At 38.1% G+C, this 27,396-nt stretch overlaps 1 protein-coding gene across 3 annotated transcripts; it reads right to left on the bottom strand.

Moving 5' to 3' along the window:
* Positions 1-497: 497 nt before the first annotated feature.
* On the bottom strand, positions 498-19,603 carry ZCCHC9 (zinc finger CCHC-type containing 9). 3 transcript variants are annotated; one of them, XM_081321309.1, is made up of 7 exons: positions 19,373-19,603; positions 10,374-10,432; positions 9,359-9,733; positions 3,823-3,973; positions 3,612-3,704; positions 1,859-1,927; positions 498-937 (listed from the first exon to the last, which is right to left on the bottom strand). In XM_081321309.1, the coding sequence occupies exons 3-7, from the start codon at positions 9,716-9,718 to the stop codon at positions 819-821; spliced, it is 792 nt and encodes a 263-aa protein (XP_081177435.1). In that variant the 5' UTR covers positions 9,719-9,733; positions 10,374-10,432; positions 19,373-19,603; the 3' UTR covers positions 498-818. The 3 variants fall into 3 exon arrangements, with proteins under 3 accessions (XP_081177435.1, XP_081177434.1, XP_081177433.1); XM_081321308.1 differs by having other exon boundaries at positions 499-937; positions 9,359-9,736; positions 10,374-10,491; positions 19,373-19,584; XM_081321307.1 differs by having other exon boundaries at positions 501-937; positions 9,359-9,736; positions 19,373-19,602.
* Between the last annotated feature and the right edge of the window lie 7,793 nt (positions 19,604-27,396).

The following is a 27,396-nucleotide window of genomic DNA, read 5'->3' as shown; positions in this document are numbered from 1 at the left end:
TTGTGGATGAACTTTCAGTCTAATAGAGCTATTGCCATCTACTTATTTGAAATCATCACTATGACAATTGCAGTATCATCCAAGACTAACTGAATGTTTGTCCATCTAACCATCTTCCAAATTTTACAACCATCTTAAAAATGATTAAAAAAATCCTTGTAAATGCAATCTATATTATTATATTATTTTAGATGCAAATGTTTATTTTAAAATGAACTTAAACCTGATATTTATTATAATGTGTGTGTATATTAGGACAGCCTAAACCATATATAGTTCACAACCTTGCAACTGTATTTCTGTGCAAGTCATTTTGGCACAAAAGTTCTGTATATTGAATCAGGCTAGTTAAAAAATGTGCTAGCTTTAATAAAAATGATTGTTAATTATAATTTTATATTATAATACCTGATCAATATGATAATAAAGTTTACACAACATTCTGTTAGGTTCTAGCCATCGTTTATTTAGAAATAGCATTTTCATAAGTAAATATTCGCTTAATGACCACACCACTGAGCGACCAAAATTCCAATTCCAGTTGTGGTCCAGGATGAATATTACCTGTACTGAGCAAAGGCCAAATGATTTATGTAATATTTGGAAAGATTTCCTTCCACTTCAAAGCTAACGGGCCAGCCAGTTTTCGCCATATCCTGTTGAAAGGCTTTTTGTTCTTCTGCAGGTTGTTTCTATTTAGGCTAAATTTTATCACTAGATCAATACTTAGAAAACAACACGTAGTTTTGGGAACTCCAAAAGCGTATGGTTTTTATTTTAAGTCATAAATTGAGAAGTATTATAGAGAACAAGAATGGTCAAAAATGAACAATCTTAGGTACTTTTGGTTTTCCTTTTTGTGGCCCAGGGTTTTCTAGAACATCTTGATAATCTGCACTCATTCCTTTTATCCATCGACCAACAGTTACTGCTCGATCTATTTGGGAGAAGGGGGGGAGGAAGAGGAAAAAATGTATGAGAAATCAACTGTCTTTTATTCCAGGATATATAATCCAGTAATTTGTATTTGATGCAATAGTGATTAAATATTTTATTTTTATCCATGTTAAAGTTAGATCAACTTATAAGCTTTCTAAGAATTCAAGTTGATTAAAATATCAGTATTTATATTTTCTAACATTTCCAGCCTTTACACACAATTGATAAACCAAAAGCTACAATGCTATTATTTTATTCCAATTTTGTTCTTTCTACTCAAAAATAAAACTTATGTAGATGACTCCTTCAACAATTTGTAACAAGAATTCCACAATGTGTGGCTAATCAATTTCTTGATACTATTACTATGAACATGATATTCCACTTCTGAAATTCTTCAGTGTGTGTGCGCGCATGCGCGCACGTACATGGTTAAGTGAATCTGGCTTCCCCATTGACTTTGTACAAAAGATGATCACATGACCCCAGGACACTGGAACCGTCATAAATCTGAGTCAGTCACCAAGTATCTGAATTTGATCATATGACCATGGGGCTGCTGCAGTGGTCATAAGTGTAAAAAGCAGTCATAAGTCATTTTTCTCATTGGAGTTGTAACTTTGGTCACTAAATGAATTGTTGTAAGTTGAGGACTACCCTGCACATGTACACACACAGAACTGTGAGTGTTGTTCTCCAGCTGTAATAGCCAATATGTCTTAGAACACATTTAAATGGAATAGATATCTAATGACATGTTAAAAGTTGGATAATATTGAGTGGCACACATTAAATTTATCGATACAACCTGAAACAAGGATGGTTCAGTGAGTTTTGTAATTATCTAGCCAGAGTTCATTATAGAAACCTCTCTCTATATAACTGCCTTCTTAAGAAACAGAAGTTTCAAGCTTCTCACCTAAGCTTTGATTTTCTGGACAGTCTCTTTTAAAATGCTCCACAGATCCGCAAATCCGACAAGACCCTCCTATAAAAGCATAAATATAAATAACTGAATTTAATGAAATATATTTGGATTGCATATGCCATGTATGATAACTGTACCTTTATTTTTTTTAATGAAGCATAAATTACAATGGGGGAGAAACTGATTTTTTTTAAAAAAATGTATTTGCCAATGAAAATTACAATATATTCTACTTCAGCATCAAAAGATTCTGGCCTTTAACATAAGACTCATAATTATTTATAATTAGTAACAGACTATAACAGTTGATGAAACACTTTCTGTAGATTAGCATTTATCATGTACAGGAGAAAAGGAAAGAAATTCAGATAGACAATAACATCTTTGGCAATTCTATGCCTAACAATGGCTGGATAAAGACACATTATTTTTGAATAGCAGCCCCATGCCCATACTCCTAACTATAGTTCTGGAGAAGTTTCCAAGATTATGAAGACCCCTTTCCTTTTATCTACTTATTTCAATATCCCTTATCCATGATCTGTTTTCCACCATCACAGCCACACAATGTACACAATAAGGAAAAACAAGTAAATTTTAAGATGTGTTTTACTTTATTTTTAACCCAGCCTAATCTATCCCATTGCTTAGCTATTTTAACAGTTATATCTACTACATCTTCACCTACTACTTCCTCTAGGTGGGCATTTTCAGCTGCTTAAATATAAAAGAGGAGGGGGAAAGGATACAGAAAAGGTACTTTGTGAAAATCCTTCCTGATAGCTGTTCACTTTGACTAAGGAGATTAAAGATTAAAAGATTTCTTTTCTTGAAAAGACTAAATCAAAGATTTCTTTCTGCTTCATTTTTTTTGCCAAATTAAATTCTTCCCTGAAGTTTAAATTAATAAGAATTTTACCCAATTCTTTTTTTCTGAAATTTATTGTTGCAAAAATTTGAAAGTACTTTTTCTTGTTACTTTGTTTTTTTTACTCTTGGTTTTTATGTTCTTTGCAAATCTTTTTAAAACATTTTAAGAAAGGAAATGCAAATTAAACTGTTAGCTGTATTTGTCCTGTTTAAATTCTGAAAAATTCCTGACATTCTAAAGATATAAATTAATACAAACATCCCAGGATTCCTTTGTCAATTACCGTTCTCATATAGTAATTTCTAACATTTCTATTCCTGGAAAATCTATAATATAAATAGAATGTACTACTGAAAGTTCATTAAAATTATTTAGCTAGTATTGTCTTTACTAAGTAACTTGTCAAACATATCCAGCCCTCATTCTTTCAATATAGGCTCAAAGATGCACTAAATAAGCACAATAAGATACACATATGTGAACCTTTAACTCTCCAATTGTATTAAGACAATTTCAAAACTTTTCATCTTGCTGCAGGATTAAATGAATTCAACTTGAAAAGGTAAATAAAACCCACATATATGTTCTAATCTCCAAAAAGGACACAAAGTTTTTCTTGGAATAGAACTAATATGGAAAAGATCATTGGATGTTGCTCATGTATAAAATAATTGTGTAAAGTAATTTCTTGCAGAATTCTTCAAAAGAGAGAATTTGTAGAATTTATCAAAAGAGATCTACACAATGTATTTCTTTATAAAGCAACTGCATTCACTCAAGCTGTCAAGATAAGAGAAATATTCTGAAGCATGTCAACAATCCATTATTTATTTATTTTTAAAGAGGGATTTCAAACAAAAAAAGTAGCCTTACCTTCAGCATAAAGTCCTTTAGGATTATCAGGACATGACCTTGACAGATGGCCCATTTCCCCACAAATAAAGCATTTTGCATATGGAAATTCCCCTGAAAGAAATTCACATACTTTGTGTCATAATCCTAATTTGGAATATTTAAATCAATATTACCCTTATAATTGATGATAAACATTTATCATGCTGAGAACCATAGTTATTACACATACCAAGAGATGGATCTATTTTTGCTTTGCATTTGTTGATTTCATGTTCAGTAGAGCCACATCGGTAACAAATTCCGGTTCCCATATCTTGGCTTTCTAGGACAGCTGGACAATCTGCAACCCCATGTCCTGGTTTTCGACAGTGGAAGCACACCTTTGATAGTAAAAGGAGAATTACCATGTGAATCCATTATGGACTAAAGACATTTTTACACTAACCGCTTTTCAACCTAATCTTACCATGACATATTACAAGTAGAAGCCACATACACATATAATCAGTCTCCCAATAGAAATGCTTCAGGGAAAGGATTTTTCTCAGAAGACTTCCTCTTCATAGCACTGTCTGAATCCATTACTATTCACTTCTATACTAATTACATTTGCATTTTATTTAAAAATTGTAATTTAACCCTTACTCTGAAGATTTTTTCAAGTGAAAAGCCATTCATCTCACCTGATCATTCGTGTGTGTGTGTGTGTGTGTGTGTGTATGTGTGTATGTGTATATATATGTATATTTAATAAATTTAAAAACTGGAATCCCAGGTGAGGTAGACATTTGAAATCAGTAAAAATAAAATAAAAACAATGAACTCTGGGATATAAGAAAAAATTCTTCCTTTATTGCTGAGCTTTCATCAACAAGCTGTTGACATCATCAGAGCAAGGGCTGAATGATAAGGGAGTCAGTACATACACTTATATGGCAGTTATAACGGTCAAATTGTGGAATGTTTGTATGGCCTATTTTTGACAAGCTCGTTCATGTATAATCACAGTGGTTCCGGCTTTGTTGGAAAAGGCCGGTCTCTGGTTGATTTTTAAAAGTCGCGCCTAGCGTTTAACTGGTCTGTTTGTTTCCATCGGCCGTATTCTCTCGAGCTGCTTCGCAATCGTTCTTGTGGAGTGCGATTGCTTCTGAGTACACACATACATACAGGGCTTTTTTCTCATAGAACGCTCAGAACAGCATTCCAGCACCTTTTTTTTGCAAAAAAAAAAGCTCCCTCTATTGTCTTTAGGAGTAGGCAATCTTGGCTCATTTTTATGACTCATGGACTTCAACTCCCAGAAATCCTGAGCCAGACACACTGAGGGGAAAGCGAGAGGTTTCCAAGCTGAGCCATGCTGGCTCAGGAATTCTGGGAGTTGAAGTCCTTGAGTCATAAAAGAGCCAAGGCTGCCTACCCTGCACTAGAGGAGGACATTAAAATTATTTACAAGATTACTTCTTTAGGAACTAAACTTTTAGAATCTAAAACAGCTAATTCAAAAAAGCCAGGAGGAAAGAACACATTTTTCATCTGCTTCTACCTTTTGGAAGGTAAAATTAGATAACAAAATAATCTATTTCCTATGTTAACATCTCTGCAATGAAATCAATAAAGGTAACAGGAAAGAAATGACAAACATTTTTCTCAATGCAATACGTCTAATTTAGCTGATGCTAGAAAAAGTATCTTTTGTAAATACTCTTGAAAACTATTTTGAATCTATAACCATTTATTTCAACTAAACCACTTTAAATTAAACAATTCTTAGGAATGAAATATTCTTAATTTGGACTTTACTTTTACTGTTTGGACTGTTGTGTGTTTTGAAAAATAGATTATTTAGAATCTAGTTATGTTGCACTTCAGTCTTTAAATAATTAACCTAGTATATACATAACAATATATGATGTTTTCCATGGTGAGCTTAACATCAATAACAACATTTATTAAAAAGGCTAAAATAATTTCTGGTGGTATTATCTGTACATTAAAAGTTTGTTTAGTCACAATCTTTCACTTTTCACATTCTGGACAAGCAGTGGTCATGTATCCTAGCAAAAGATGTTACATATGTGCATAAGTGTAGTCAGTAGCATATGCCTTTTTAAAAATATCAAACATGCAAAGAAACAAAAATAAGTCCAAAATATCTGTATTATATCTAGAAATGCCAACTTTGCAACCAATATTTCTCATCCTTAGCTATGGCACCCTAAGGATACCTGCATACATGCAAATGCTTCTCTGGGATCAGTAACGCAGCAGGGATTGCTTTTTCCTTCCAGTAACAGATTGCTGGGAAATACCAAACATGGCCTTGAGAATTCCAATGTTTGTTACAAATTTTTCTGGATGTGGTTGGAAACAGGCTGTTTGGTGCCAGAGACCACTGCCACGAGGAACACAGCTCTGGGTCGGGGTTTGGAGCAGCTCCGGGTAGGGGCTCAGCACGGGCTGCGGCGTGGCAACTGCGGGGAGGGGAATCCCCACGGCGGCTGTGGGGAGGGGAATCCCCACGGCATATGGCTCCGAGCCGCAGGGGTGGGGGTGCAAAGAATGGGCGGCGACACCGTAGCAAGACACCAGCATCACTTCCAGTGACAGCACCTCTGAGTTCCGGCACCTTTTTTTTTGAAGCATTGTAAATTATATATATATAATTTACACAATTACCAACTTAATCCAAAGAGAGACACCCACAAAAACCCAAGACAGAGAACAAGAAAATGGCAAAACCCTCCTCCCATACTTAAAAGGGACCACAGACAGAATCAGCAAGATCCTCCAAAAACACAACATCAAAACAGCATTCTACACAGACAGAAAAATATCCACCATCCTAAGAAACCCCCAAGACATAATTGGGTTAGAAAACCAAGGAGTATACGAAATCCCATGCACCACCTGCCCCACCACATACATCGGACAGACCAACAGAAGAATAAGTGCACGCATTGAAGAGCACAAAAACTCACTCAGAAAGGGAGAACAAACTTCATCCCTGGTCCAACACTTTGAAGCCACGGGACATGAAATTGATTTTAAAAAAACCAAAACTATCGCCAAAATTGAACATTTTAACAACAAAATAATCAGAGAAGCCTTTTAGATAGAAAAACGCCCCCACAGCATGAACAAATGAGATGATACCTCTCGCCTACCAGCCATTTGGAAACCCGCCTTGATTGACAGACGAGTCCCAACCACCAAGAATGATACCAGACCCAAACTCATGATAACATCACATGACATCACCACCACACAACCATTCAAAAAGCAAATCCGAACCCACAATGATAACGACGCACAACCACAAAACAGAAACCTAACTACAGCTGCAACATCAGCCACTTTAAACCCCTCCAAACCACACAATAAGCAAACTGACACCCACTATAAAAACATGGCACCACCACAAACACGAAGCCGAACAAAAGCAGCACAACTCACCAGCTCAGGTCTAAGGCTGGCAGCTGAGACCAGCCCATCCACTCAAAACACACCCCCACCCAATCAGAACACCCCCACCATTCAAAACACACTCCCACCCAATCAGAACACACCTAATCCCCCACCCAATCAGAGCACACCTCCACCCACAGAACACACCCCCTCTGGCAGTTTAAAAAAGAGGAACAAACAGCCACTACCACATGCTTCTCCCAGAAGAAGGAAGCTGAAGCCACCAGCCTGAGGATGACGGATGGGATTCCGTCGAAACGTTGCTCCTACACCTTCAATTCTACGCGGGGAAAAACCCGAATGACCAAAGATCCATATATATATATATATATATATATAGTTCCAGAACACTAGTGATGAGTAGGCCAGAACAAAAAATAACATTTCATATTATTTAAATGTCATTAAACTTAAATATATTTAATGTGATTAGTTTCCAACCATTTAAACAACTTGCCCTTCCAATCTGGTAATAGCACTTGGAGGTATTTAGAAGCTGCATGCACTAATATACAGACAGCATTCTTCTGATTAAACTCATTTCTGTATAGGAACTTTCTTATGACCAGGAACTATCTGCTATTATGAGTTTCTTACAGAACACAGAAGCTGCATATTAAACAATAGCGAGCCAAGAAACCAAACCAATGGATCATTGAACAAATCAACCCAACTTCTCACTTGAGGCACAAATGACCAAGTTCAAATTAGCCTACTTTATATTATGTAAAGATTCAGCTCTCTGGAAAAGTCTCTAATGCTGGGAAAGATAGAAAGAAAAAGATGACAACCATCAGCATGGTGGGCACACTCAATTATACTGATGATGGGTCAAGGTTTGGTAAGGATCATCATGGAGAAAGTCTATAAGTGGTCACTAAAAGTCAACACCAACTTAATGGCATGCAATCAATAATCAATACTGAACAAATTTGTTTCTTTCCAGTACTGCTCCTACTTCTTACGCTCTGTCTGGCCCTGATGTATCCTCACAAAAATGAAACAACAAATAAAAATGAGACTGATTAATCAAAGTTATTGTCAGGCTACGGCAATTTTTTTTATCAGCCAGAAAATACTTGTTAGAGTAAAACACAATTGTTCACATTTTGTTCTTTTACAAATAAAAGCCTCCGTTCAACTCAGCTTATCTGGCAGAAAATATAAAATCAGCTTAGAGATTAAGTGCCAAATTAAGAATTTTATGTGCCAATTGTTCAGAGCAGGTTTTAGAAACAGCAAGTAATATGTCAATGCTGCAAATATTGACATGTTTTTGCACTGACAATGTCAGAGACAGCCTTTTGTTTAAACTGCTTCACTTTGAATCTTGAAGGGAGGGAATTTTTCTAACGTCTATTTTGAGAAGATAAGCACGGTACAGAATGGGAGGAGAGACCTCCTATGTGAAACTAATTGGATAATGTGATTTATGACATGTAGATAAGGGCGGGGATTGTGTGTGTGTGATGATGGGTTTGGGTGGAGGAGATTTCAGATTCTGGCATCCCTCCATGAGTGACGATGTTTCGTTTCATTACTAAGACTTTTTAGATAAATAATATGCCTGCAATTCGTTTGATTTGTCTTATTCATCGGAACCATGACATAATATTCTTGAAAAATATCCAGTTGAAAAAAATCAGTACTTGTTTTTAATGCAATTTCCCTTGAATGATATACCGGGTTCCCCTGAAAGTAAGACCTACCCCAAAGTAATCCCTAGCTTGATTTTTAGGGGTGGGCCTAATATAAGCCCTACCCCCAAAATATGCCCTAGTTTTTGGGTGGGGGGCATGGCTAAAAATCAAGCTAGGGTGGGGGGGGTTAGGGCTTACCATTGCAACTAGGCCTCCCATGGACCAGCCTACTTCTTCTGGGGCTGAAGGAGCAGCTTCATTCTGCAGCTGAGAATGGAGCTCCGGCCTGCATTCCAGAAGCCTGTGCAGCCCAGAACCAAGCTATGGATTCAATCCATAGCTCAGTTCTCGGCTTCACAGAGCTTTCGGAAAGCCCTCTGACTGTGAAATGTAGGCTGACCTCCATTCTCAGCTGCAGAATGAAGCTGCTCCTTCAGTGCAGAAGAAGTGGGCCGGCAGGGCAGGGCTGTTGGGACTGGAGGTGAATGGAAAACGCGCACACACACACACACACACACACACACACACACACACACAAATAAGACCTGGTGCCTCTTTTGGAGGCAAAAAAATAAGACTGGATAGCTGCAGTCACTTTTTGCACTTTAAGAAAAAAATATTAAACAGTGGGGAAAAAAGTAAAATAAGAGAGTATCTTACCATTATATTCTTCTTAATTTCCTGGCGTTTCACTCTCCTCTGTTCTCGCCGCTTGTCCTTTTTCAAAGCTGTTGCTATTTCTTCCTCTGTCTGATGACTATCAATCAACTGGCCATTGTGCAACATCTGTGAGTTCTGTTTTAAGTATTCCATAAAGCCATTGACATCTTCATTCAGGTAGTCTTTTTTCTTCTTATTTTTCTTTTTCACTTGGTTGTTCTTTAAAGAAAAACTATCTGGAAAGCTCTGCTTTTTATTTGTTTCTACGGCTCCAGCAGGCCCATTTTTCAGATCATCCCAGGGTGTTGCGTCTAGAGCCTTCTTGTTATGTGTGACCCTTGCTCGAGCCCATCTTGTCATGGCCTCATCCAAATCCTCCTGCAAAATCCATATGCTTACTGCCATTGATAAATTCAATCTGATTATAATAGTTATAGCTGCATAGAAATATCAGCTTATGAAAATCATGATTTACTGTATTTCTTCTTTCAAAAGCTTACACCAGCAAAAGAAGGCAGGCTATCCTACAATGCTTCCTGTTTATGTTTTTAATTTATAGAGGGATTTTGACATAGCATCTCAACATTTAATCAATGAGGAGACAATCATCTGATCACTGTACAAGGAAAGTGACCTAATTCTGAGCCAATAGCAGGAAGAGCTTCTAACACTTGATTATGGAAGCACTAAAACGTCACAAATTTTACTGTATATTTCATTCCAAAAAGTAACAAAAATGTAGCAGATGCTTTGTAGAGCATGACGATCATGGGGAACCAGAGCTTTCTAAATGGCATAGGCTACATGCCTGCTGTTATGGAAAATGGTGGAAAAATCCCTTGGTTTACGTGAGCAACTCTTTACAAATATTACAGCAGGTAGGTGGAGCTTCTGTTCCACCAAGAAATACTTTCTGCTCTTTAACACAAAAAAGGTGTAACAGACTGAGGAAAGGGCTCACAGTTGCAGTTTGGTACAAATTATGTTTGATAATAAAAACTATTAAGGTGCTCACCCCAAAGGAGACACTGAAGATCAGAACCTTCTTTTTCTCTTCTCAGATACACAGCCCACCTGACCAAACACACCAACACACTTTGTGAGATTTGTGGGGCTTTAATTAAGATATAGCCCTTAAGATAAAATGAGATTAAGTACAACTAAGGTAGCAGCAATAAATACTAGAGCAGTGAGAATACAGTCAATAATGCAGCAAAATACAGTGAATATAGATAGTACAGTAAGAAATTACCCTTTATGTTAGGCAATGTCATTTAACCTGAATGTCCTAATGTCTCTAATGCTAATGGATCTTAACTGAGGCACAATCCCTACCTACCTACTGGTCAGTGGTTAAGTGGCAGCCAATGTATGGGCCCAAAACGTTAGAGGTCTCAAATAGAAGACACAAATAAGTCACAGAAAGTGTTTCATGGTCAAATGGCCAATCCTTCTGACTTCCTCCTGGGCACTCCCTCTGCAGACTGGCAAGGTGGTTTATGGGGCCCACCTCTCTAGCCAGAGATGATGAATCAGGAAACCGCATTGGATCAGGAATGCAGTCACTCCTGAACTCCGCCATTGTTTTAGGACTGTTGCAGAGGGATGCAGTCCACAGCCCAAGATGCAGCAGTTCTCGCTAGGAACGTGTCCACAGCCTTAACAGTGTGACCCTCTGCTTCTTCCCTACTCCATGTAAATCCTTTTTCCCCCCATAGGCCTTTTTCCTCCAGTTCCTTACCCCCCCCTCCTGTTCTCAGTTCAAGGGGCCAGATTGCAGCCAATCAGGGAGTGCTGGCTGATTGGCCTATCAGAGATCAGCTGTTTCCAGCTAATTACCAAAGGTAGCAGCTGCAATTCTTGAATTTGTTAAGATGAAAAAGCTGCTGATAGAGAGCAGGGTTACACTACTTTTTAAAATGGATAAACGGATGATGCCTTCTTTTGATTTAGTGCAATCCAGCAAAGGTAGGCAGCTCTCAATTATAGTTACAAGATGGCTTTTTTACTTCCTGTTAATGTCCTCTGCCATTAGTTTTTTTTCCCAAAAGGAAAACAAGGAGTTTTTCCTAATGGGAACAGATAAGGTAAAAAGTTTCATTAATGGTTCTTCTAAGTATCAAAAAGCCAGAATTTATACCAAATAAAGAATGATCAACCTAAAGCCCAGTCCACAAATTGATCAGACTAGAACATGAGTAAAGGTATACCCTTAACCACATACACTCTTTTCTTGGCAGAGATGGTATTCCTACTTAACGATGGCTGCTCCATATTTAACCATAATATCCACCAAACTAAGATGGAAGGCAAGTAGTTAAGTCATGAATTATATTCATCCCAACAGGGAGAACTGTTGCTTGCTTACTTCTTTTTCAGAATGGCACATGATGTCCAATTTTGCAACTGTATCACCAAGTGAGAAAGGAAGCAGAGGCTCATCTTAATAGAATACAGCTGGAAGGGACCTTGCAGATCTTCTAGTCCAGCTCCCCGCTCAAGCAGGAGAACCTATACCATCTCAGACAAGTGACTGACTAGTATCTTCTTCAAAATCTCCAGTGATGGAGCACCCACGATTTCTGGAGGCAAGCTGTTCCACTGGTTAATTGCCTTCATTGTCAGGAAGTTTCTCCTTAATTCTAGGCTGCTTCTCTCTTTGTTCAGTTTCCATTGTTTCTCATCCTTCCCTCTGGTGCTTTGGTGAATAACGTGACCCCCCCCCCTCTTCTTTGTGGCAGCCCCTCAAGTACTGGAATACTACTATCATGTCTCCCCTATTTCTTCTTTTCTTTAGACTATCCAAACCCAAGTCCCGTAGCCATTCTTCATATGTTTTAATCTCCAGGCCTTTGATAATCTTAGTTCCTCTTCTGAATTTTTTTCAAACTCTCAACATCTTTTTTGTGATATGGTGACCAAAATTGGCTGCAGTATTCCAGGTGTGATCTTAGTAGGGTTTTATAAAGCAGTATTAATATTTCGCATGATCTTGATTCTATGCCTGTTTATACAACCCAGGATTGTATTAGCTTTTTTTGGTGGTTGCTGCACACTGCTGGCTCATAGTCAATTAACTGCCCATTAGGACTCCAAGATCCCTCTCACAGTTACTGTTTTTAAGCCAGGTCTCACCCAGTCTGTACTTGTCCCTTTGATTCTTCCTGCCTAAATCTAACACTTTGCTTTCTCCACATTGAAACTCATTTTGTTGGACAGGGTCCATTGTTCAAGTTTGTCAAGATCTTTTTGGATCCCAAGTTTGTCTTCTGGGGTGTTCGTTTTCCAGCCAGCTACAGATACATCTGGTGGTGATATTGTCTATTCCACCTTTTTCTAGCTTGCCTAGGAGTAGGTTGTGGTCTACCTTATCAAATGCCTTGCGGAAGTCTAGATATACTACATCCACAGTATTTCACTGGTTTATTAGTTTAGTCACTTTATCAAAGAATGAAATAAGATTGGTTTGGCGTGATCTGTTTTTTTTATTTTTTTTATTTTTTTTTATTGAAAAGTTTTAAAATACAGTTTTCCTTTAAAAAACCCCCCTTCCCCCTCCCTGCTCCCCCCCCTACCTCCCCCCAACCTCCCTCCCTCCTCCCCTCCCTCCATCCCCCCCTCCCCCCCGACTTCCCAGAGCTAAATACAAGGTATATATCTATAAAAAGGCAATCATAAACAACCATATACTACCCACTATAAAATCTAAAATCCATTACTCCCTAGCTTATATAGGATAAGACACACCTTAACAATATTAACTATATATAAAAAACTAGAATAAAAAAGAAAAAAAGACGAAAGAAGACTTATTCGAATGCTACATAAAACTTCTTAACCCTATACTTGTTCTGGATAAACTCAATCCATTTTCTCCATTCCATAATATAGCGTTCTTGCGAATGATCTTTCAAATAGGCCGAAATCTTCGCCATCTCTGCCAGGTCGGAAACCTTTAAGGTCCACTCTTCTATGGTCGGCAATTCCTCTTTCTTCCAATATTGGCCTATCAAAAGTCTTGCTGCCGTAATTAAATTCAACATCAACTTGGTGTCCACAACTGTGGCATCTGTAATTATTCCCAACAAAAAAAATTGCGGACAAAACTTTAACCTCTGTTTAAAAATCTTCTGCAGGTTCCACCAGACTTTTATCCAAAAAGCCTTAACCTTTTTGCAAGTCCACCATATGTGAAAATATGTTGCACCTTCATCACCGCACCTCCAACATTTAGGCTGATAATTCGGATACATACTTGCAAGCTTTTTAGGATCTAAATGCCATCTATAAAACATTTTGTAAAAGTTCTCTCTTAGATTTTGAGCTTGAGTAAATTTTACGTTCCTCACCCAAATCTTTTCCCACATGTCCATTGTGATAACTTCCTGGATGTTTTGGGCCCATTTTATCATACAATCCTTAACAAGCTCTGTCTCTGAGTCAATCTCTATCAATGCAAGATATATCCGTTTGATATGTGCTGGTCCCTGATTCCTGATTTGCTTTATCAAATTTTCATCAGTCATTGTAAATCCATTTTTCTGGTCTTCTTTCCACCTGGCCCGTAACTGAGTATATTGAAACCAATTTTGAACAACTTTCTCTTCTCGCAAGAGGCTATATGATTTCAAACACCAAACATTTCTTTCCAAACTGAGAATCTCCTTGTACGTAGTCAAATCATGTTTGAAGCCAGCATGTATATTTTCTATTGCGTGTTTTGGAATTGCCCACAATGGTATCTTGCAACTTAACTTATGTCTGTACTTCTTCCAAACTCTCAGCAATGCCTGTCTTAAAATATGCACCCTAAACACGTTATCTACCTTCTTATCATACAACAAATATGCATGCCAGCCAAACCACAAATCATGGCCCTCAAGATTTAATAACCTCCCTTGCGTCAAATTAATCCAATCACTTATTCCTACTAATGCAGCAGCTTCATAATATAATTTAAAATTAGGCAATTTAAGACCACCTCTCTCACGAGTATCCTGCATAATCTTAAGTTTAACTCGTGGTTTTTTCCCTGCCCACACAAATTTATTGATACCACGCTGCCATTCCTCCAAATTAGAATCTTTCTTAAGAATCGGTATCATTTGAAACAAAAATAAAAATTTGGGCAGGACATTCATTTTCACTGCTGCAATCCGTCCCAACAAAGACAATTGCAATTTTTGCCAACTCTCCAATTCTTTTTGAATTTCCCCCCATAGTTTTTCATAATTATTTTTATATAGCTTTGTATTAGAGGGCGACAAAATCACCCCCAAATATTTAACCCTCTTAACAATCTCAAATCCAGTTAATCCTTCTAAGAGAGCCTTCTGTGAAACTGTCATATTTCTAGCCAAAATTTTAGTTTTCTGTGTATTTACCTTAAATCCAGAAACCTTCCCATATTGTGTTATTATCTCCATCAGGTCCACAACAGAGTTCTCTGGCTGGGTCACTGTAACAACCAGATCATCTGCAAATGCTCTCAATCTATAGTCCTGATCTCCAACTTGTATCCCCTTAATTTTTTCCGAACTCCGAATCTTAACCAATAGTATCTCTAATGTTAACACAAATAACAAGGGCGATAACGGACACCCTTGCCTTGTGCCCTTCTCAATGTTACATGCTGCTGTCAAACTATTGTTAACTATAATTCGGGCAGTTTGTTTTTGATATAATGCCCTAATCGGCTGTAAAAAATTTTCCCCAAAATCCATTTTATCTAAAACTTTCAACAAAAATTGCCAATTCAATTGATCAAAGGCCTTTTCAGCATCTAAAAAAATTAGCGCTGCAGAGATCTGGTTGTGCCTTTCCAAAAACTCTAAAACATCAACTATATGTCTCACATTGTTTTTCATTTGCCTACTAATAAACCCCGTTTGATCCCCATGAATCACCTGTTGCAGAACCCTCATCAGTCTATTAGCCAAAACCTTAGCAAATATCTTATAATCTGTGTTCAAAAGCGATATCGGTCTGTAATTTTTAACTTGAGTAGCATCCTGGTCTTCCTTCGGAATCAAAGAAATAAAAGCTGTTCTCCAAGACGGTGGCACCTTTCCCCCCCTCTGAATTGTCTGAAACAGTTCCTTTAACGGCTTTATCATCTCAAATTGTAAATTTTTATAATAGGCTGCAGTCAAGCCATCCGTACCTGGCGCTTTATCCAACTTCAATTCCTTAATTGCTGTAAGAATTTCTTCTTCTGTAATCAGTTGATTAATCCCCTCTTTTTGTACTTGCGTAAGAACTGGGATGCTAGCATTCTCCAAATATATGTCAATATCTTTTACATTAATTTCCTCTTTAGTATATAATTTCGAATAAAAATCCACAAAAGCATCCTTAATAAGATTCTGTTGAAACACAACCCTTCCTTTATAGTCAATCTTATCTATATTAGAGGCCCTTTGTTTTTTCCTCAGTCTATAAGCTAACCATCTGCCTGGCTTATTAGCGTTGCAAAAAGTATTGTGCTTAGCAAACCGCAGATTGGTTGCCACTTGATCTGCCATTAATTTATCAAATTGTCCTCTTAGCAGTCTAATAGCCTCCTTGACCTTCACATCCTCTGGATTCAGAATCAAAGCCTTTTCTTTTTCCTTTATTTCATTCTCCAGTTCTTTCCTTCTAGTTTCCACTGCACGTCTATGTCTATTATTCATATATATCAACACCCCTCTCATATAGGCCTTGCTAGCATCCCAAACCATATCCATAGAGGTACCTTTATTCATATTAATCTCAAAAAAGTCCTTCATCCGCTGTTTGCATTCTTCCACATTTCTCTGATTTCTAAACAAATTCTCATTTACACGCCATGAGCGCCTGTCTCTTTTCTCCTTATCAATCTCCAACCAAACTGGACTGTGGTCAGAAATAGTTCTAGCACAAATCTTCACCTTTTTAGTTCTCAAAAAAAAATCATTAGTCAACAAAATAAAATCAATCCTCGAAAAAGATTGGTGTCTATCAGAATAAAAAGTATAATCCTTCTCCTGCAAATGCCTCTCACGCCAAATATCTCGCAATTCCAGGTCATCCTTCATTTCAAAAAAAGATTTAGGCAGTCTAGCATGACTTGGAATGCGCTTAAAAGCTCCAGCCTTGTCCAACTGTACATCCAAAACACCATTCCAGTCTCCCATAAAAATAAAAGATTTATAATCCAACTGGGTAAGCTTTGTGTGGAGTAAGCTAAAAAAATCAGCTTGTTGTTGGTTAGGTGCATATAATCCAACTAGAAGCGTCTTTTTACCTTCTAACAACAGCTCAATCATAACATATCTTCCATGCTTATCTGCTTCAATTAAGTCTGCTGTTAAGGCACTTTTAACATAAACAACCACTCCATTTTTCTTATTCTCTGCAGAGGCAACAAATTGCGTACCCAGTCTCGAGTTCAATAAATGCTTTTGATCCAAAACTCTAATATGCGTTTCTTGCAAACATATAACATCTATCTTAAATTGTTTTAAATATTGAAAAACTTTCTTCCTCTTCTGCGGTGAATTTAGTCCATTAACATTCCAGGTTAAGAATTTAGTTGCCATGCATATCCTCCCAAAGCTCTTGGAGCACAGCTTTGATAGGGCTAATTTCTTTAGGCCGTGCTCCTCCCACAGCTTGCATACGTTGTGAAGAATCTGAAGACTTTTGCTGATCTTGTTCTTTTATTTTCTTTGCTCGTTTTAAAGCAGCACGCGTTACTCTTTGCTCTCTAAGATCATCCAAAGAAGTTGTGGCTTGATCTGCTCCAGGACCACTTTCCTCTGTTTCATCCTCTTGATGTTCTCCTTCTCCCGTTCCCTTTCCAGCTTCCAGAAGTGTTGATGGGGTTGCTTTTAAGACATTATTGTAGAAATCACGCGCTTGCTTCACAGTAATCAGCCGATACCTTTTGCCTTCATGCATCACCATCAGCCCATCTGGGATCTCCCATCTGAACCTTATATCTCTTTGCTTAAGCTCATGCACGAGAAATGTATAGTCCTTCCTTCCCCTTAAAATCCTTGGAGGAATTTCTTTTAAAACCAAAACTTCTTGTTCAGCAATCACCACTTTAGCATCATAGGCAGCTTGTATAACTTGATCTCTAATCTCTCTTTTTGCAAAATAAACCACCACATCTCTAGGCAACTTTCTCTGTCTGGCAATCCATGAGTTCACCCGAAACACTTTATCCATAGCTACTCTTATTTCAGATGCTGGCTGGTTTAATACCACTTCAAGAGCCTCAGAGATCAGCTGCTTTAAATCTTCTTTAATATTCTCTTTTAACCCTCTGATTCTAACAGCAAACTGCATCTGGTAATATTGGGCTAGGCTTAACTCCCTTTCCATTTTGTCTCTTGCATTTTCATTCTCCCGTGCTTTTACTTCTAATATAGCGTTCCTTTGAGCCAGATCATCCATTTTTTCATCTAATTCTTCCACACATCCCGCCACTTTATGCACTGAAGACAAAATGTCTACCTTCATCACGCTGAACTTCTGTTCCATCCTCTCTTCCATTCTCTCCTCCAATTTCTCCTCCATCTGTGCAAATTTATCACCCATTGATTGATTGATTGATTCCAAAAGTTTATCCAGAGCATCTCGTAAATCCTTCGGTGTCAGCACTTCAGGAGGGTGCAACGCCTGCAGTGATGATTGTTGCACCGGCGAAGATCCACCGCTCCGAAGAGTTTTAGGGGGAGGTTTCGCCGCCATCTTTTAGTCCTCAATTATGACGCACTTTCACTTAAAGTTTAAAAAGTCCAAAAAGCTAGAAAGTATAGTAAAATAATCCTCTTCACCTTTCCCTCTTGTACCGCTCTGCCTGCTCCTTTAAATCATAGTTCTTTCTTCAGGCAGGGATGGTTCGCAGACGCCTGGCTCTGCTCCAAGAAGTTCGGAGCAGAAACGCCGGCCAGCTGGGAGCAACCCAGGCTTCGGGGGAGTTCAATCCTCCAGCCGCCCAAGCTCCACGCTCAGGCGGCCTCGGAGAACTCTACCCCTACCTGGGGCCTCACCCCCTCCTCTTCTCCCGAGGAGGGGGCTTCAATTTCGCCCGAACAGCTGATTGGCGCTGTTTCGGGCGAAAAAACAAACAGCTGAGCCGCGGGCAGCCAGGAGAGGCTGTCTTCGGCGCCGCGCCGCCACCGGAAGTCTTCTGGCGTGATCTGTTTTTAACAAGCCCATGCTGGCTACTGGTTATGATTTGTTTGCTTCTAATTGTTCGCAGATCTATTTTTTGATTATCTTTTCCAGGATCTTCCCAGGTATTGAAGTTAGACAGATTGGTCTGTAATTTCCTGGGTGTTTTTTTTTTCCTTTCTTGAAGATGGGAACCACATCAGTCCTTTTCCAATCCTCAGGTATTTTTCCGGTGCTCCAGGATTTTTGGAAGATATGGTGCAATGGTTCTGCAATAACATCTCAGTCATTCTAAACGCCTGAAAATTCCTCTGAAAATAGTTAGAACCTTGTAGGCCAGAGTTGCCTTACAAATGTTGGACTCCAATTCCCACCATCCTATATTATTAACCATATACCTAGGTAGGGCTGAAGGGATTGACATACATGACACCTGGAGGCATACTGCCCTCAGCAAAAACATAGCTTTTTTTTTGAAAGAAAACTTGCAATTGGCCATTCAGTGAATATTGGGAGCTCCAAAAAAAGTTGCACAAAACCCACCAAACTCAAATGCATTGAAATTCAATTAAAGCTAAAAAAAATAAAATGCAGTTAATATATTAGCTACCATCACAACAGCACTGCAACACTTTAAAAAGAAAACTTATAGGTAAGAAATGGCATGCTTTCCTGAAACCTGTTCTCCAGATGTGCTCCTTGAAAACTCCAAACTTCCAGTTAGTACCGGAATTCTGGGAATCGCAACACATCTGGTGACTCACTCAGATTGGAAAGACTAACACGTGGTCAGAGGCTACTGGCTCTTTTCCCGAGAATTTAGTAGTCGCTCTATGGGATTTCACAGCGAACATTTTCACAGCCTACCTAATGATACCGATGAAATGAGCGGCCGAGAGCCCAAACTGTCCGGGGAAGCCAATGAGCGCCAGCCGAGTTTCCTAAAACTCGCTCGCAGCAGTTCCCAGAATTTAGGCTGATCCAGATTACAGGAGCAGCTCCACCTTATCTTCCGCCCAGCGTATCTGACGGTCCGGAAGGTCTTTTCCACATTACGCAGTTGCGCGCCGAGAACAGAAAGTGCGGGGACCAATGCGACAAAACGCCTCCAGAACACTCGAAAACTACAGCCTGTAAAGGAAAGAGCGGTCGAAAAAAGTCCACATCTCGGCATCGCGTTTCCGGGAGGTGAACAAGGCAGCACTTTTATGACGTTACCAGGCAAGGGCGGAGTCAAAGGAATTGTCCCTATGCCAAGGGACTTAAGGCGCGGTTAATACGTAAATATTAATATTTTCTAAGGGTGGGGAAGCAGCGGTCGCGTTTCTCTAAATCTACCGACTTCTCACTGTTCATAACTACAAAAGTTGTACCATATGCTGGCATTTATGCAGTTATTCTGATGAAGGATCGCCGCTTGTGTTTTTTGCGCGGATACAGTTGACGTCCGCTTGTTTCTGACGGAAATAAAGTGTTAGTTGATCAGATAACTAAAACGTTTTTCTATTAAAACATAAATTATGCCCTACTTTCAACCATTCCGAACTGTGCATTTTATCTGGGGCTCTGATAAAATTGAAAATTACTTTCACAATGGATTTGGATGTCATGGAGAAAATCTATGTAGGTGGTTGCTAAGATTCGACGATGACTTCATGTCACTTAATTTGCATGTGGTTTATAGTGACATGATTTGATGGATATGCAAACTATTATGGAGGAAAGGGCTACATATTTTGCTAAGCAAAATTTTCCCCCACCTCTTCAGATATCACCAAATTAAACTTAAGGTTACTGATTCACCAGGGCCATGTATGAACTGGAGTATATAATCTTGTGTCATTAACTGGATTTCTATTCTGAAATGTTGAGGATAGTTTTTCTAAGAGAAGGATGAGAATGGGTCACTATTTCCCCAAGCATAAATCTTGTGTAAGATCCAATATTCTTAAAACATCTGTTGTTGGTCAGATCAATTTAGCAAGTTATTTTCCCTCCTGTCCTGCTTGGTTTACCAGGAACATTGTGGACTTTGATCTGACCCACTACATCTATGGCTTTTTACATATAAAAGCCATGTACTTGTTTTTTCAATGACTGTTGGTACAGACTGTTTTGTTAGATTACATACCATACAATAACTCAGCTGCAGGCTCCTCCTTCCCCTTTCCCCTCATCAATAATTCTGAGAAGTGAGCTGGGCTGCAAGAGTGTGGTTGATCCAAAGCCAGTGAGTTTATGTGGCTGAGTAGACCACAGCCTAGGTCACCCTGTGACAGTCCAGCACTTTAACTACCATAATACTGTGGTTGTCAAGAATGACCTTTCATATACAGTCATATTTTCTTCATAATCTTATGTGATTGTTTCCTCTTGAATATAAGATTTGAATATAAGTAATCAACTGTAAATTTTGGAATAGGAGTTAATTTCAAGCAGAAAATACTCAGAGTGCTATGTGCTTACAAAAAAAACGTAAACATGCTTTATCAAAGATATTACATTGGAAGTAATAGTTTCTCTGAATAGGTCACACCTCCATGTACTTTATTATCAAACTCTATCTCTTTAACGACTTAGAATATGTTCAAAGATGGTTTATAATGATAGTTATGGTACTAAAAGCAAAGCTTTAAGAAGAGAAATCTAAGGACCCATACATGTTGAGTATGAGAAGACAGCACATTTCATATGCATCTCTGAAGATCAAAAACTATCTCTAGCGTTCCAAGAACTTTGAAAGATATGATTCAGTGGTTCTGAGATCATGTCTGTCAGTTCCTTCAAAATTCTGGGATGTAATCCATTAGGACCCAGAGATTTGAATCTGTCAAGAGATGACAGGTGTTCTCTTACCTTATTTTTGCTTATTTTAATTTGCATTCTTGGCTGTCTTTTACGGTTTTGTTTTTATAATCTTATTATGAAATAAATATCATTCCAAACACCAAAGAACAACCATAATACCAATTTCAGTCAGGAGAAACCAAATAAATGTTATCAGCGCAAGAAGCTATAACAGTCTGCTCTAGGGATTGCTGTAAATAATTGGAACTACAAGAATTTCTTAATTATTTAAATATATTAATGAAATTATTCTATCAGTATGAATAGAATAATGGGGTATGGGGTATGAATCTTTAATTCATATTTACAAATAAGATTCTTAGTGGCATTTATCTTAAAAGTTTTATATTTTGTGTGATCTTATGTAAAATTAGGCATATTTGATTTCAATACATTTACATGTTTTTGATTTCACAGAACAGGGCTGTTATGTCCATAAGCAATAATGTAGAATTGCAGCTTGAAATTTAAGAACATATTAGAGAAATGTTCTGTTATTTCAGCTGCTTTATATGCAAATATAATTAATGAGGTTGTTGTCAGAAAACAAATGCATCTGCATAACAGTTAATAATGAGGGCTAGATGAATCAAAAGTTGGAATTAAGATTGCCGGGAGAAATATCAACAACCTAAGATATGCAGATGATACCACTCTAATGGCAGAAAGTGAAGAGGAACTAAAGAGCCTCTTGTTGTGAGTGAAGAACGAGAGTGCAAAAGTTGGGTTGAAACTTAACATTAAGAAAACCAAGATCATGGCATCCGGCCCTCTCAATTCCTGGCAAATAGATGGGGAAGAAATGGAGGTAGTGACAGATTTTATTTTCCTGGGCTCCAAGATCACTGCAGACGGGGACTGCAGCCAAGAAATTAAAAGATGCTTGCTCCTGGGGAGGAAACCATGGCAAATCTAGACAGCACACTAAAAAGCAGAGACATCACCCTGCCAACAAAAGTGCGTATAGTCAAGGCTATGGTCTTCTCAGTTGCAATGTATGGCTGTGAAAGCTGGACCATAAGAAAGGCTGAGCGCCAAAGAATTGAAGCCTTTGAACTATGGTGCTGGAGAAGACTCCTGCTTGTCCCTTGGACTGCAAGGCGATCAAACTGGTCAGTCCTAGAGGAGATCAACCCTGACTGCTCTTTAGAAGGCCAGATCCTGAAGTTAAAACTCAATACTTTGGCCACCTAATGAGAAGGAAGGACTCACTGGAAAAGAGCCTAATGCTGGGAAAGGTTGAGGGCAAGAGAAGAAGGGGATGACAGAGAATGAGGTGGCTGGATGGAGTCACTGAAGCAGTAGGCGTGAGCCTAAATGGACTCCAGAAGATGGTAGAGGACAGGAAGGCCTGGAGGAACGTTGTCCATAGGGTTGCGATGGGTCGGACATGACTTCGCAACTAACAACAAAATATTGACATGCCACTTCCCTTGATAGTACATATGGTATACCTCTTTTCAATACTGTGTGCAAATCCCTACAAGCAAATATGTGTGACAGCAAAAATATATGGCCCAAGGAGTATAATATATGAACTACAATTGCCTGCAGTAAAAATGTTGGCATTGTGATGTCCCAGAATCAAAAGGGATATTAAGTAAATATTTTATTATCTATTTATAATAATTGCATCTTTTTACTGAACATTACCTTCTCTGCTCTATAACACTTTACCAGTAGATGGCGATATGCACAAAGAACCAATTTGCTTAGCTAATTGTTTTCTACCCAAAGACTTCCATTTAAAGGTTGATGTCTATACATTTACCATGGGCAAATGGCACAGGGAATAGCATGTTAAAAAATTGAAATAAAGGGTAAAATGCTGCCATATTTTAGCAGTACTTTGATTTCTCATTCCCACTCCATCTCATCATATCTCTACTAATTAAAACTGTACATAAAAACCCTATACAACCATATAGGTGTTGCACCTTGTGATGTGCTTTTTTTATTCCAATTTAGTCTATAGTTGTGGAATTCCATGATCTTCTCCCACCCAACTCTTATTCAGAGCCAATCTTGCTCAGTAAGCCATCTGAAATAATAACATTTAACAGCTGGTTTAGAATCACCTTCAGCTGATGCTGTCCAGATGTACTGGAACCAGAAAACTTTAAATGGAAATAGGCATCTGGCTGGGAATTCTGAAGGATGTTCCAATATATCTGGAAGGTATTTAGTTGAGAAAAGGTACAATAGAAGCTTTCACATTATTTTTATTGTTAAAGAAAGAACGGGTTAGTTCAAGCACTGGTCTTTTGTATAAAACAGGGTCAAATGCAAAACCTTTCCATGTTATTGCCAAAAAATTAACATTGACCTAGCATATATTACCAAGACCTGGCTGGACTCAGAAGGGGACCCTTTCAGAGATTTGCCCAGCCAAGTTTGTGCCACCAGTTGAGAACCCAGGGCCGGGGTGAAGGTGTGATAAATGTTATCTGAGAATCACTTATGGCTTTCAGGGGCATTGCCCTCAGGTCACTGGTTATGAGGCCCTGTTCATTAAGTTGAGCTCTAGAGATCAGTTGGGAGTGTTGCTGTGGTACCAGTCTGCCTGCATAGCAACCTTCCTGCCAGAGCTTCTTGACTCCATCTCTGGATTGGCAGTGGAGTTCTGCAGACTTATGGTTTTGGGGAACTTCAACATGCTTTCCCTAAGAGTGTGGTCTGAGGTTGCCCAAATGTTCATAGCCACCATAATGGCCATACATCTATCTCACGTCATTCCTAGCCTGACACAGAACAGCAGTCACATACTTGTTCTGGTATTCTATCAGAGCAGTGGCTATATGATCTGAACCTAGGGGAGCTTCTGGTGTCACCCTATCATGGTTGCATCACGCCTTGATTACCATGAGGTTCTCTGGCACTGATATTCACTACAGGAAGGCTGGATCCATTAGATTGATCTACCCCTGGTGACTGATGACCTTGGATGGGTTTCAGAGGGAGTTGGGTGTTGTTTCTATTGGTTTGCTGCATAGTCTTGGAAGAAGACTATGCTGCATAGTCCTGGAATAAAAAGGGGCAGCTGAGGTGTTAGATCAGATTTCACCCATATGTCTTCCCCCCTCTCAAAGATCCTGGCATTCCCTATGGTTTACAGAGATTGAGGGAGATGAAATGAGAGCTGTCTATAGCATTGCTGGTGCGCATTAAGGACAAACTTGACAGAACGTGGTTAGAGCTGTTTTAAGGCTTATTCTGTGGGAGTAAGGATGACAAAATGGCTGTACCTCTCTGCCCTTATTGCATCCACAGATTGCTGCACCCCAGTTCTTTTCAGGTGACACAAGCCTTCTTGGGTAAAGGGAGTCTGAGGAACCTTTTGCAAGGTCATTCACAGAAATTTTCTTAGCATCTGTCAGATAAAATTGCTTGGATTCTTTCACAGTTAGATGCTGACCTTGTTGCAGGTCTGGATGAGATGCTTATTGGGGGGGGGAGTCTTGTCTGGTTATCTAGGAATGATTTGAACCTGTTGGACCTGAGGAAGTGGACAGGGTTCTTAGGACTGTGAAATTAGCCACATGCTCCCTAGATCCATGCCCCTCCTGACTGGTGGAAGCAGCCTAGGGGGTGTCGTATGAGTCAGTTGTAGAGAGAAAGAGGGTTCTTTGAGCAAGGGGATAAATTGGACAAATAAATAGGTTGATGGCGACAATACCTTTATTATGTATCCCCTGTGAAATGTGAAGCATATGCAGCCATATAATTCATGAGACTATATGAAGATCACATTTTTAAATGAAGATGCACAGCATTGATAAGACTGAATAAAAGAAATGAAAAAAGAAATAGATAGCTACAAAGGAATTCCTAAATATAGAGTGAGAATCTAGATGAAAGGACAGGAAATATGAAAGAAGATATCGGGAAAAGGAAACACTTGGTTGAATGCGTACAATTAAAAATTGATGTTGTTTCAAAATAATCATGTCTGCCAATATAATTCTATCTATGGGTAGTACATACGAATGACAAGGATTAATATGCGAAAAAACCTTGGACTTAAAGCTCCAGTTAATAGCAGGGAAGAGAGAGATGTTATATAAACAGATATAATTCCCAACAGCTACATAAACGACAGGTTTCCAGAACTGCTGATTTTCTTGCTTTGTTTTAGCATGTATTTAAATAAAATATAAAGGTTATCTTTAAGTATAGAAAAATACATTGTTTATTTGTAGCTGTTGCAATTTTTTTTTGAATTATTACTTTTGGTTTAATCTTATATATTGTTCCATGAGGGAAGACTTGTTCAAAACATAGATGTGTCCATATGTTCCTATATTCTTGTTCATGAAAATACAATCTGTAATCGTATTTTATTAATAATGGACAAATAATGTATTTTTCTAAAATCTGATTATGTTCCTAGCTGGGCATTCTAATTATGTTGCTTACAAGAATCAACATCTTCCTTGCAGTCAGCATATTTCTATGTAATAATAGAAGAATAATATATCCTTTGCTATATTAAAGTTTTACTAGCACAACTTTAATACGCATTTCCCAGTTATTATCTATAAGAAGAATTTACCTATATAAAACCTAAAACAGGAAACTTGTCTCTTTATCATCATACCCTTACAAGGTGTATACAAAAAGGACGATTCTCCTGTTTAGAGTTTTATATAGAAAGAATTGTCCTAATTAATTTTATATGGTATCTGGTTCCATTTCTTTCTACCACCAGTTGCAAATAGTCTTCAAATAATTAGCCTATCTATTTAAGACTACTGAAATTAAGAAACAAACTATATATCGGAGGGGCTACCTAATATGATCTAACATTAATATCATCTATTCCTCCTCAGAATAAAGCTGATAGAAACTCAATATCTCCCAGATCAATATAAATAGCACCAAAGCAAATACCACTTCAGTGGGAAGGCAACAGTATTCTGTGTGCCTTTGGAGTATAGCCACATGACCACAGAAATTGTCTTTGGAAAATGCTGGCTCCGTCAGCCAACAAATGGAGATGAGCTTTGCGCCCTAAAGTTGGACATGATTGACAGGGAAACCTTTACCTTTACATATGTCAGACCTTTGTACTTTGTTGCCCTTATTTTAGATAATCAGTGTTTTAGCATCTGATATAACCGCCCTGAGTCCTTCGGGAATAGGGCGGTATATAAATCCAACTAATAAATAATAAATAAATAAATAATAAATAAACCTATTATCAGAACAAAAGAAAATCTGAAACAGAGTTGAGAGAAATAGGGAAATCATACCAGATCAGGATTCATTTTTAAAAATTAAAAAAAAGCTTTCCATCCCATTTTTAAAAAATTAAGACATAATCGCATATTCCTTGGAGGTCTGGCAAGGCTTCTGAGCTGTTTTGCTTCCTGCAATGCATTTTCACCAGATTCTTTTCTCTGAAAAACACTTGAGCTGTTACCCTTGTGGCACTCCATGTGAAGATTTATAGCAGAAGCCAAAACAGGATGTACTTGGTTAAGATATAAACACTTCATTGAAAACTAGCCATAGGAATGAGTGATTAAAAACAACAAAGCTTTGTGATGGGAAGATACACCAAGCAAGTAGCTTCAGGAATCTAGGTTCCTTCACTACTGCCTAATTTGCTTATTATCATATATGCATGAAAGTCTATCTCCATATCACAGAACATTATGCATGATGAAACATTATTGAAAAATCAAACACATCTACAATATCTTGTAATCAAATGCAATCTTTTGTGTTGGTCTAATAAAACATTATCTCAATATAATTTTATCTGTTTTCTCATGTCCAGCATGACTGTTTTCAATAGAGCATGAAATAAACAACTTATATCTCACTTCATATGTGTCTGAATAAAAATCAGTAGCAAAATCCTAACCTGTAACTTAGCTTCAAATAAGCATTTGTGAAAATTAATATAATTGAAATCGATAGATTTTATTTCTTACTAAGCATAAAAGACTTTAGCAGATGTGAATTATAAATGTTATTTTGTGTTGAGTTTTACAGACAACAGACCAGAAGTTACATCTGGCAATCTTTTTAAATTCAAG

Source organism: Vipera berus (assembly GCF_964194415.1).
Source record: "Vipera berus genome assembly, chromosome: 2".
Lineage (NCBI taxonomy): Eukaryota > Metazoa > Chordata > Lepidosauria > Squamata > Viperidae > Vipera > Vipera berus.
The sequence above is the reverse complement of the archived record's forward strand: the minus strand, read 5'-3'. Positions and strand labels throughout refer to the sequence as shown.

What these genes read in the sequence shown, in the direction of transcription:
- ZCCHC9 (XM_081321309.1), bottom strand. Translation starts at nt 9,718, where the DNA reads ATGACAAGATGGGCTCGAGCAAGGGTCACACATAACAAGAAGGCTCTA. An exon ending in AAATTAAGAAGAATATAATG is followed by an intron (nt 3,974 to 9,358) that starts GTAAGATACTCT and finishes TTACTATCAAAG; the next exon opens with GTGTGCTTCCACTGTCGAAA. An exon ending in AAAAATAGATCCATCTCTTG is followed by an intron (nt 3,705 to 3,822) that starts GTATGTGTAATA and finishes AATTTCTTTCAG; the next exon opens with GGGAATTTCCATATGCAAAA.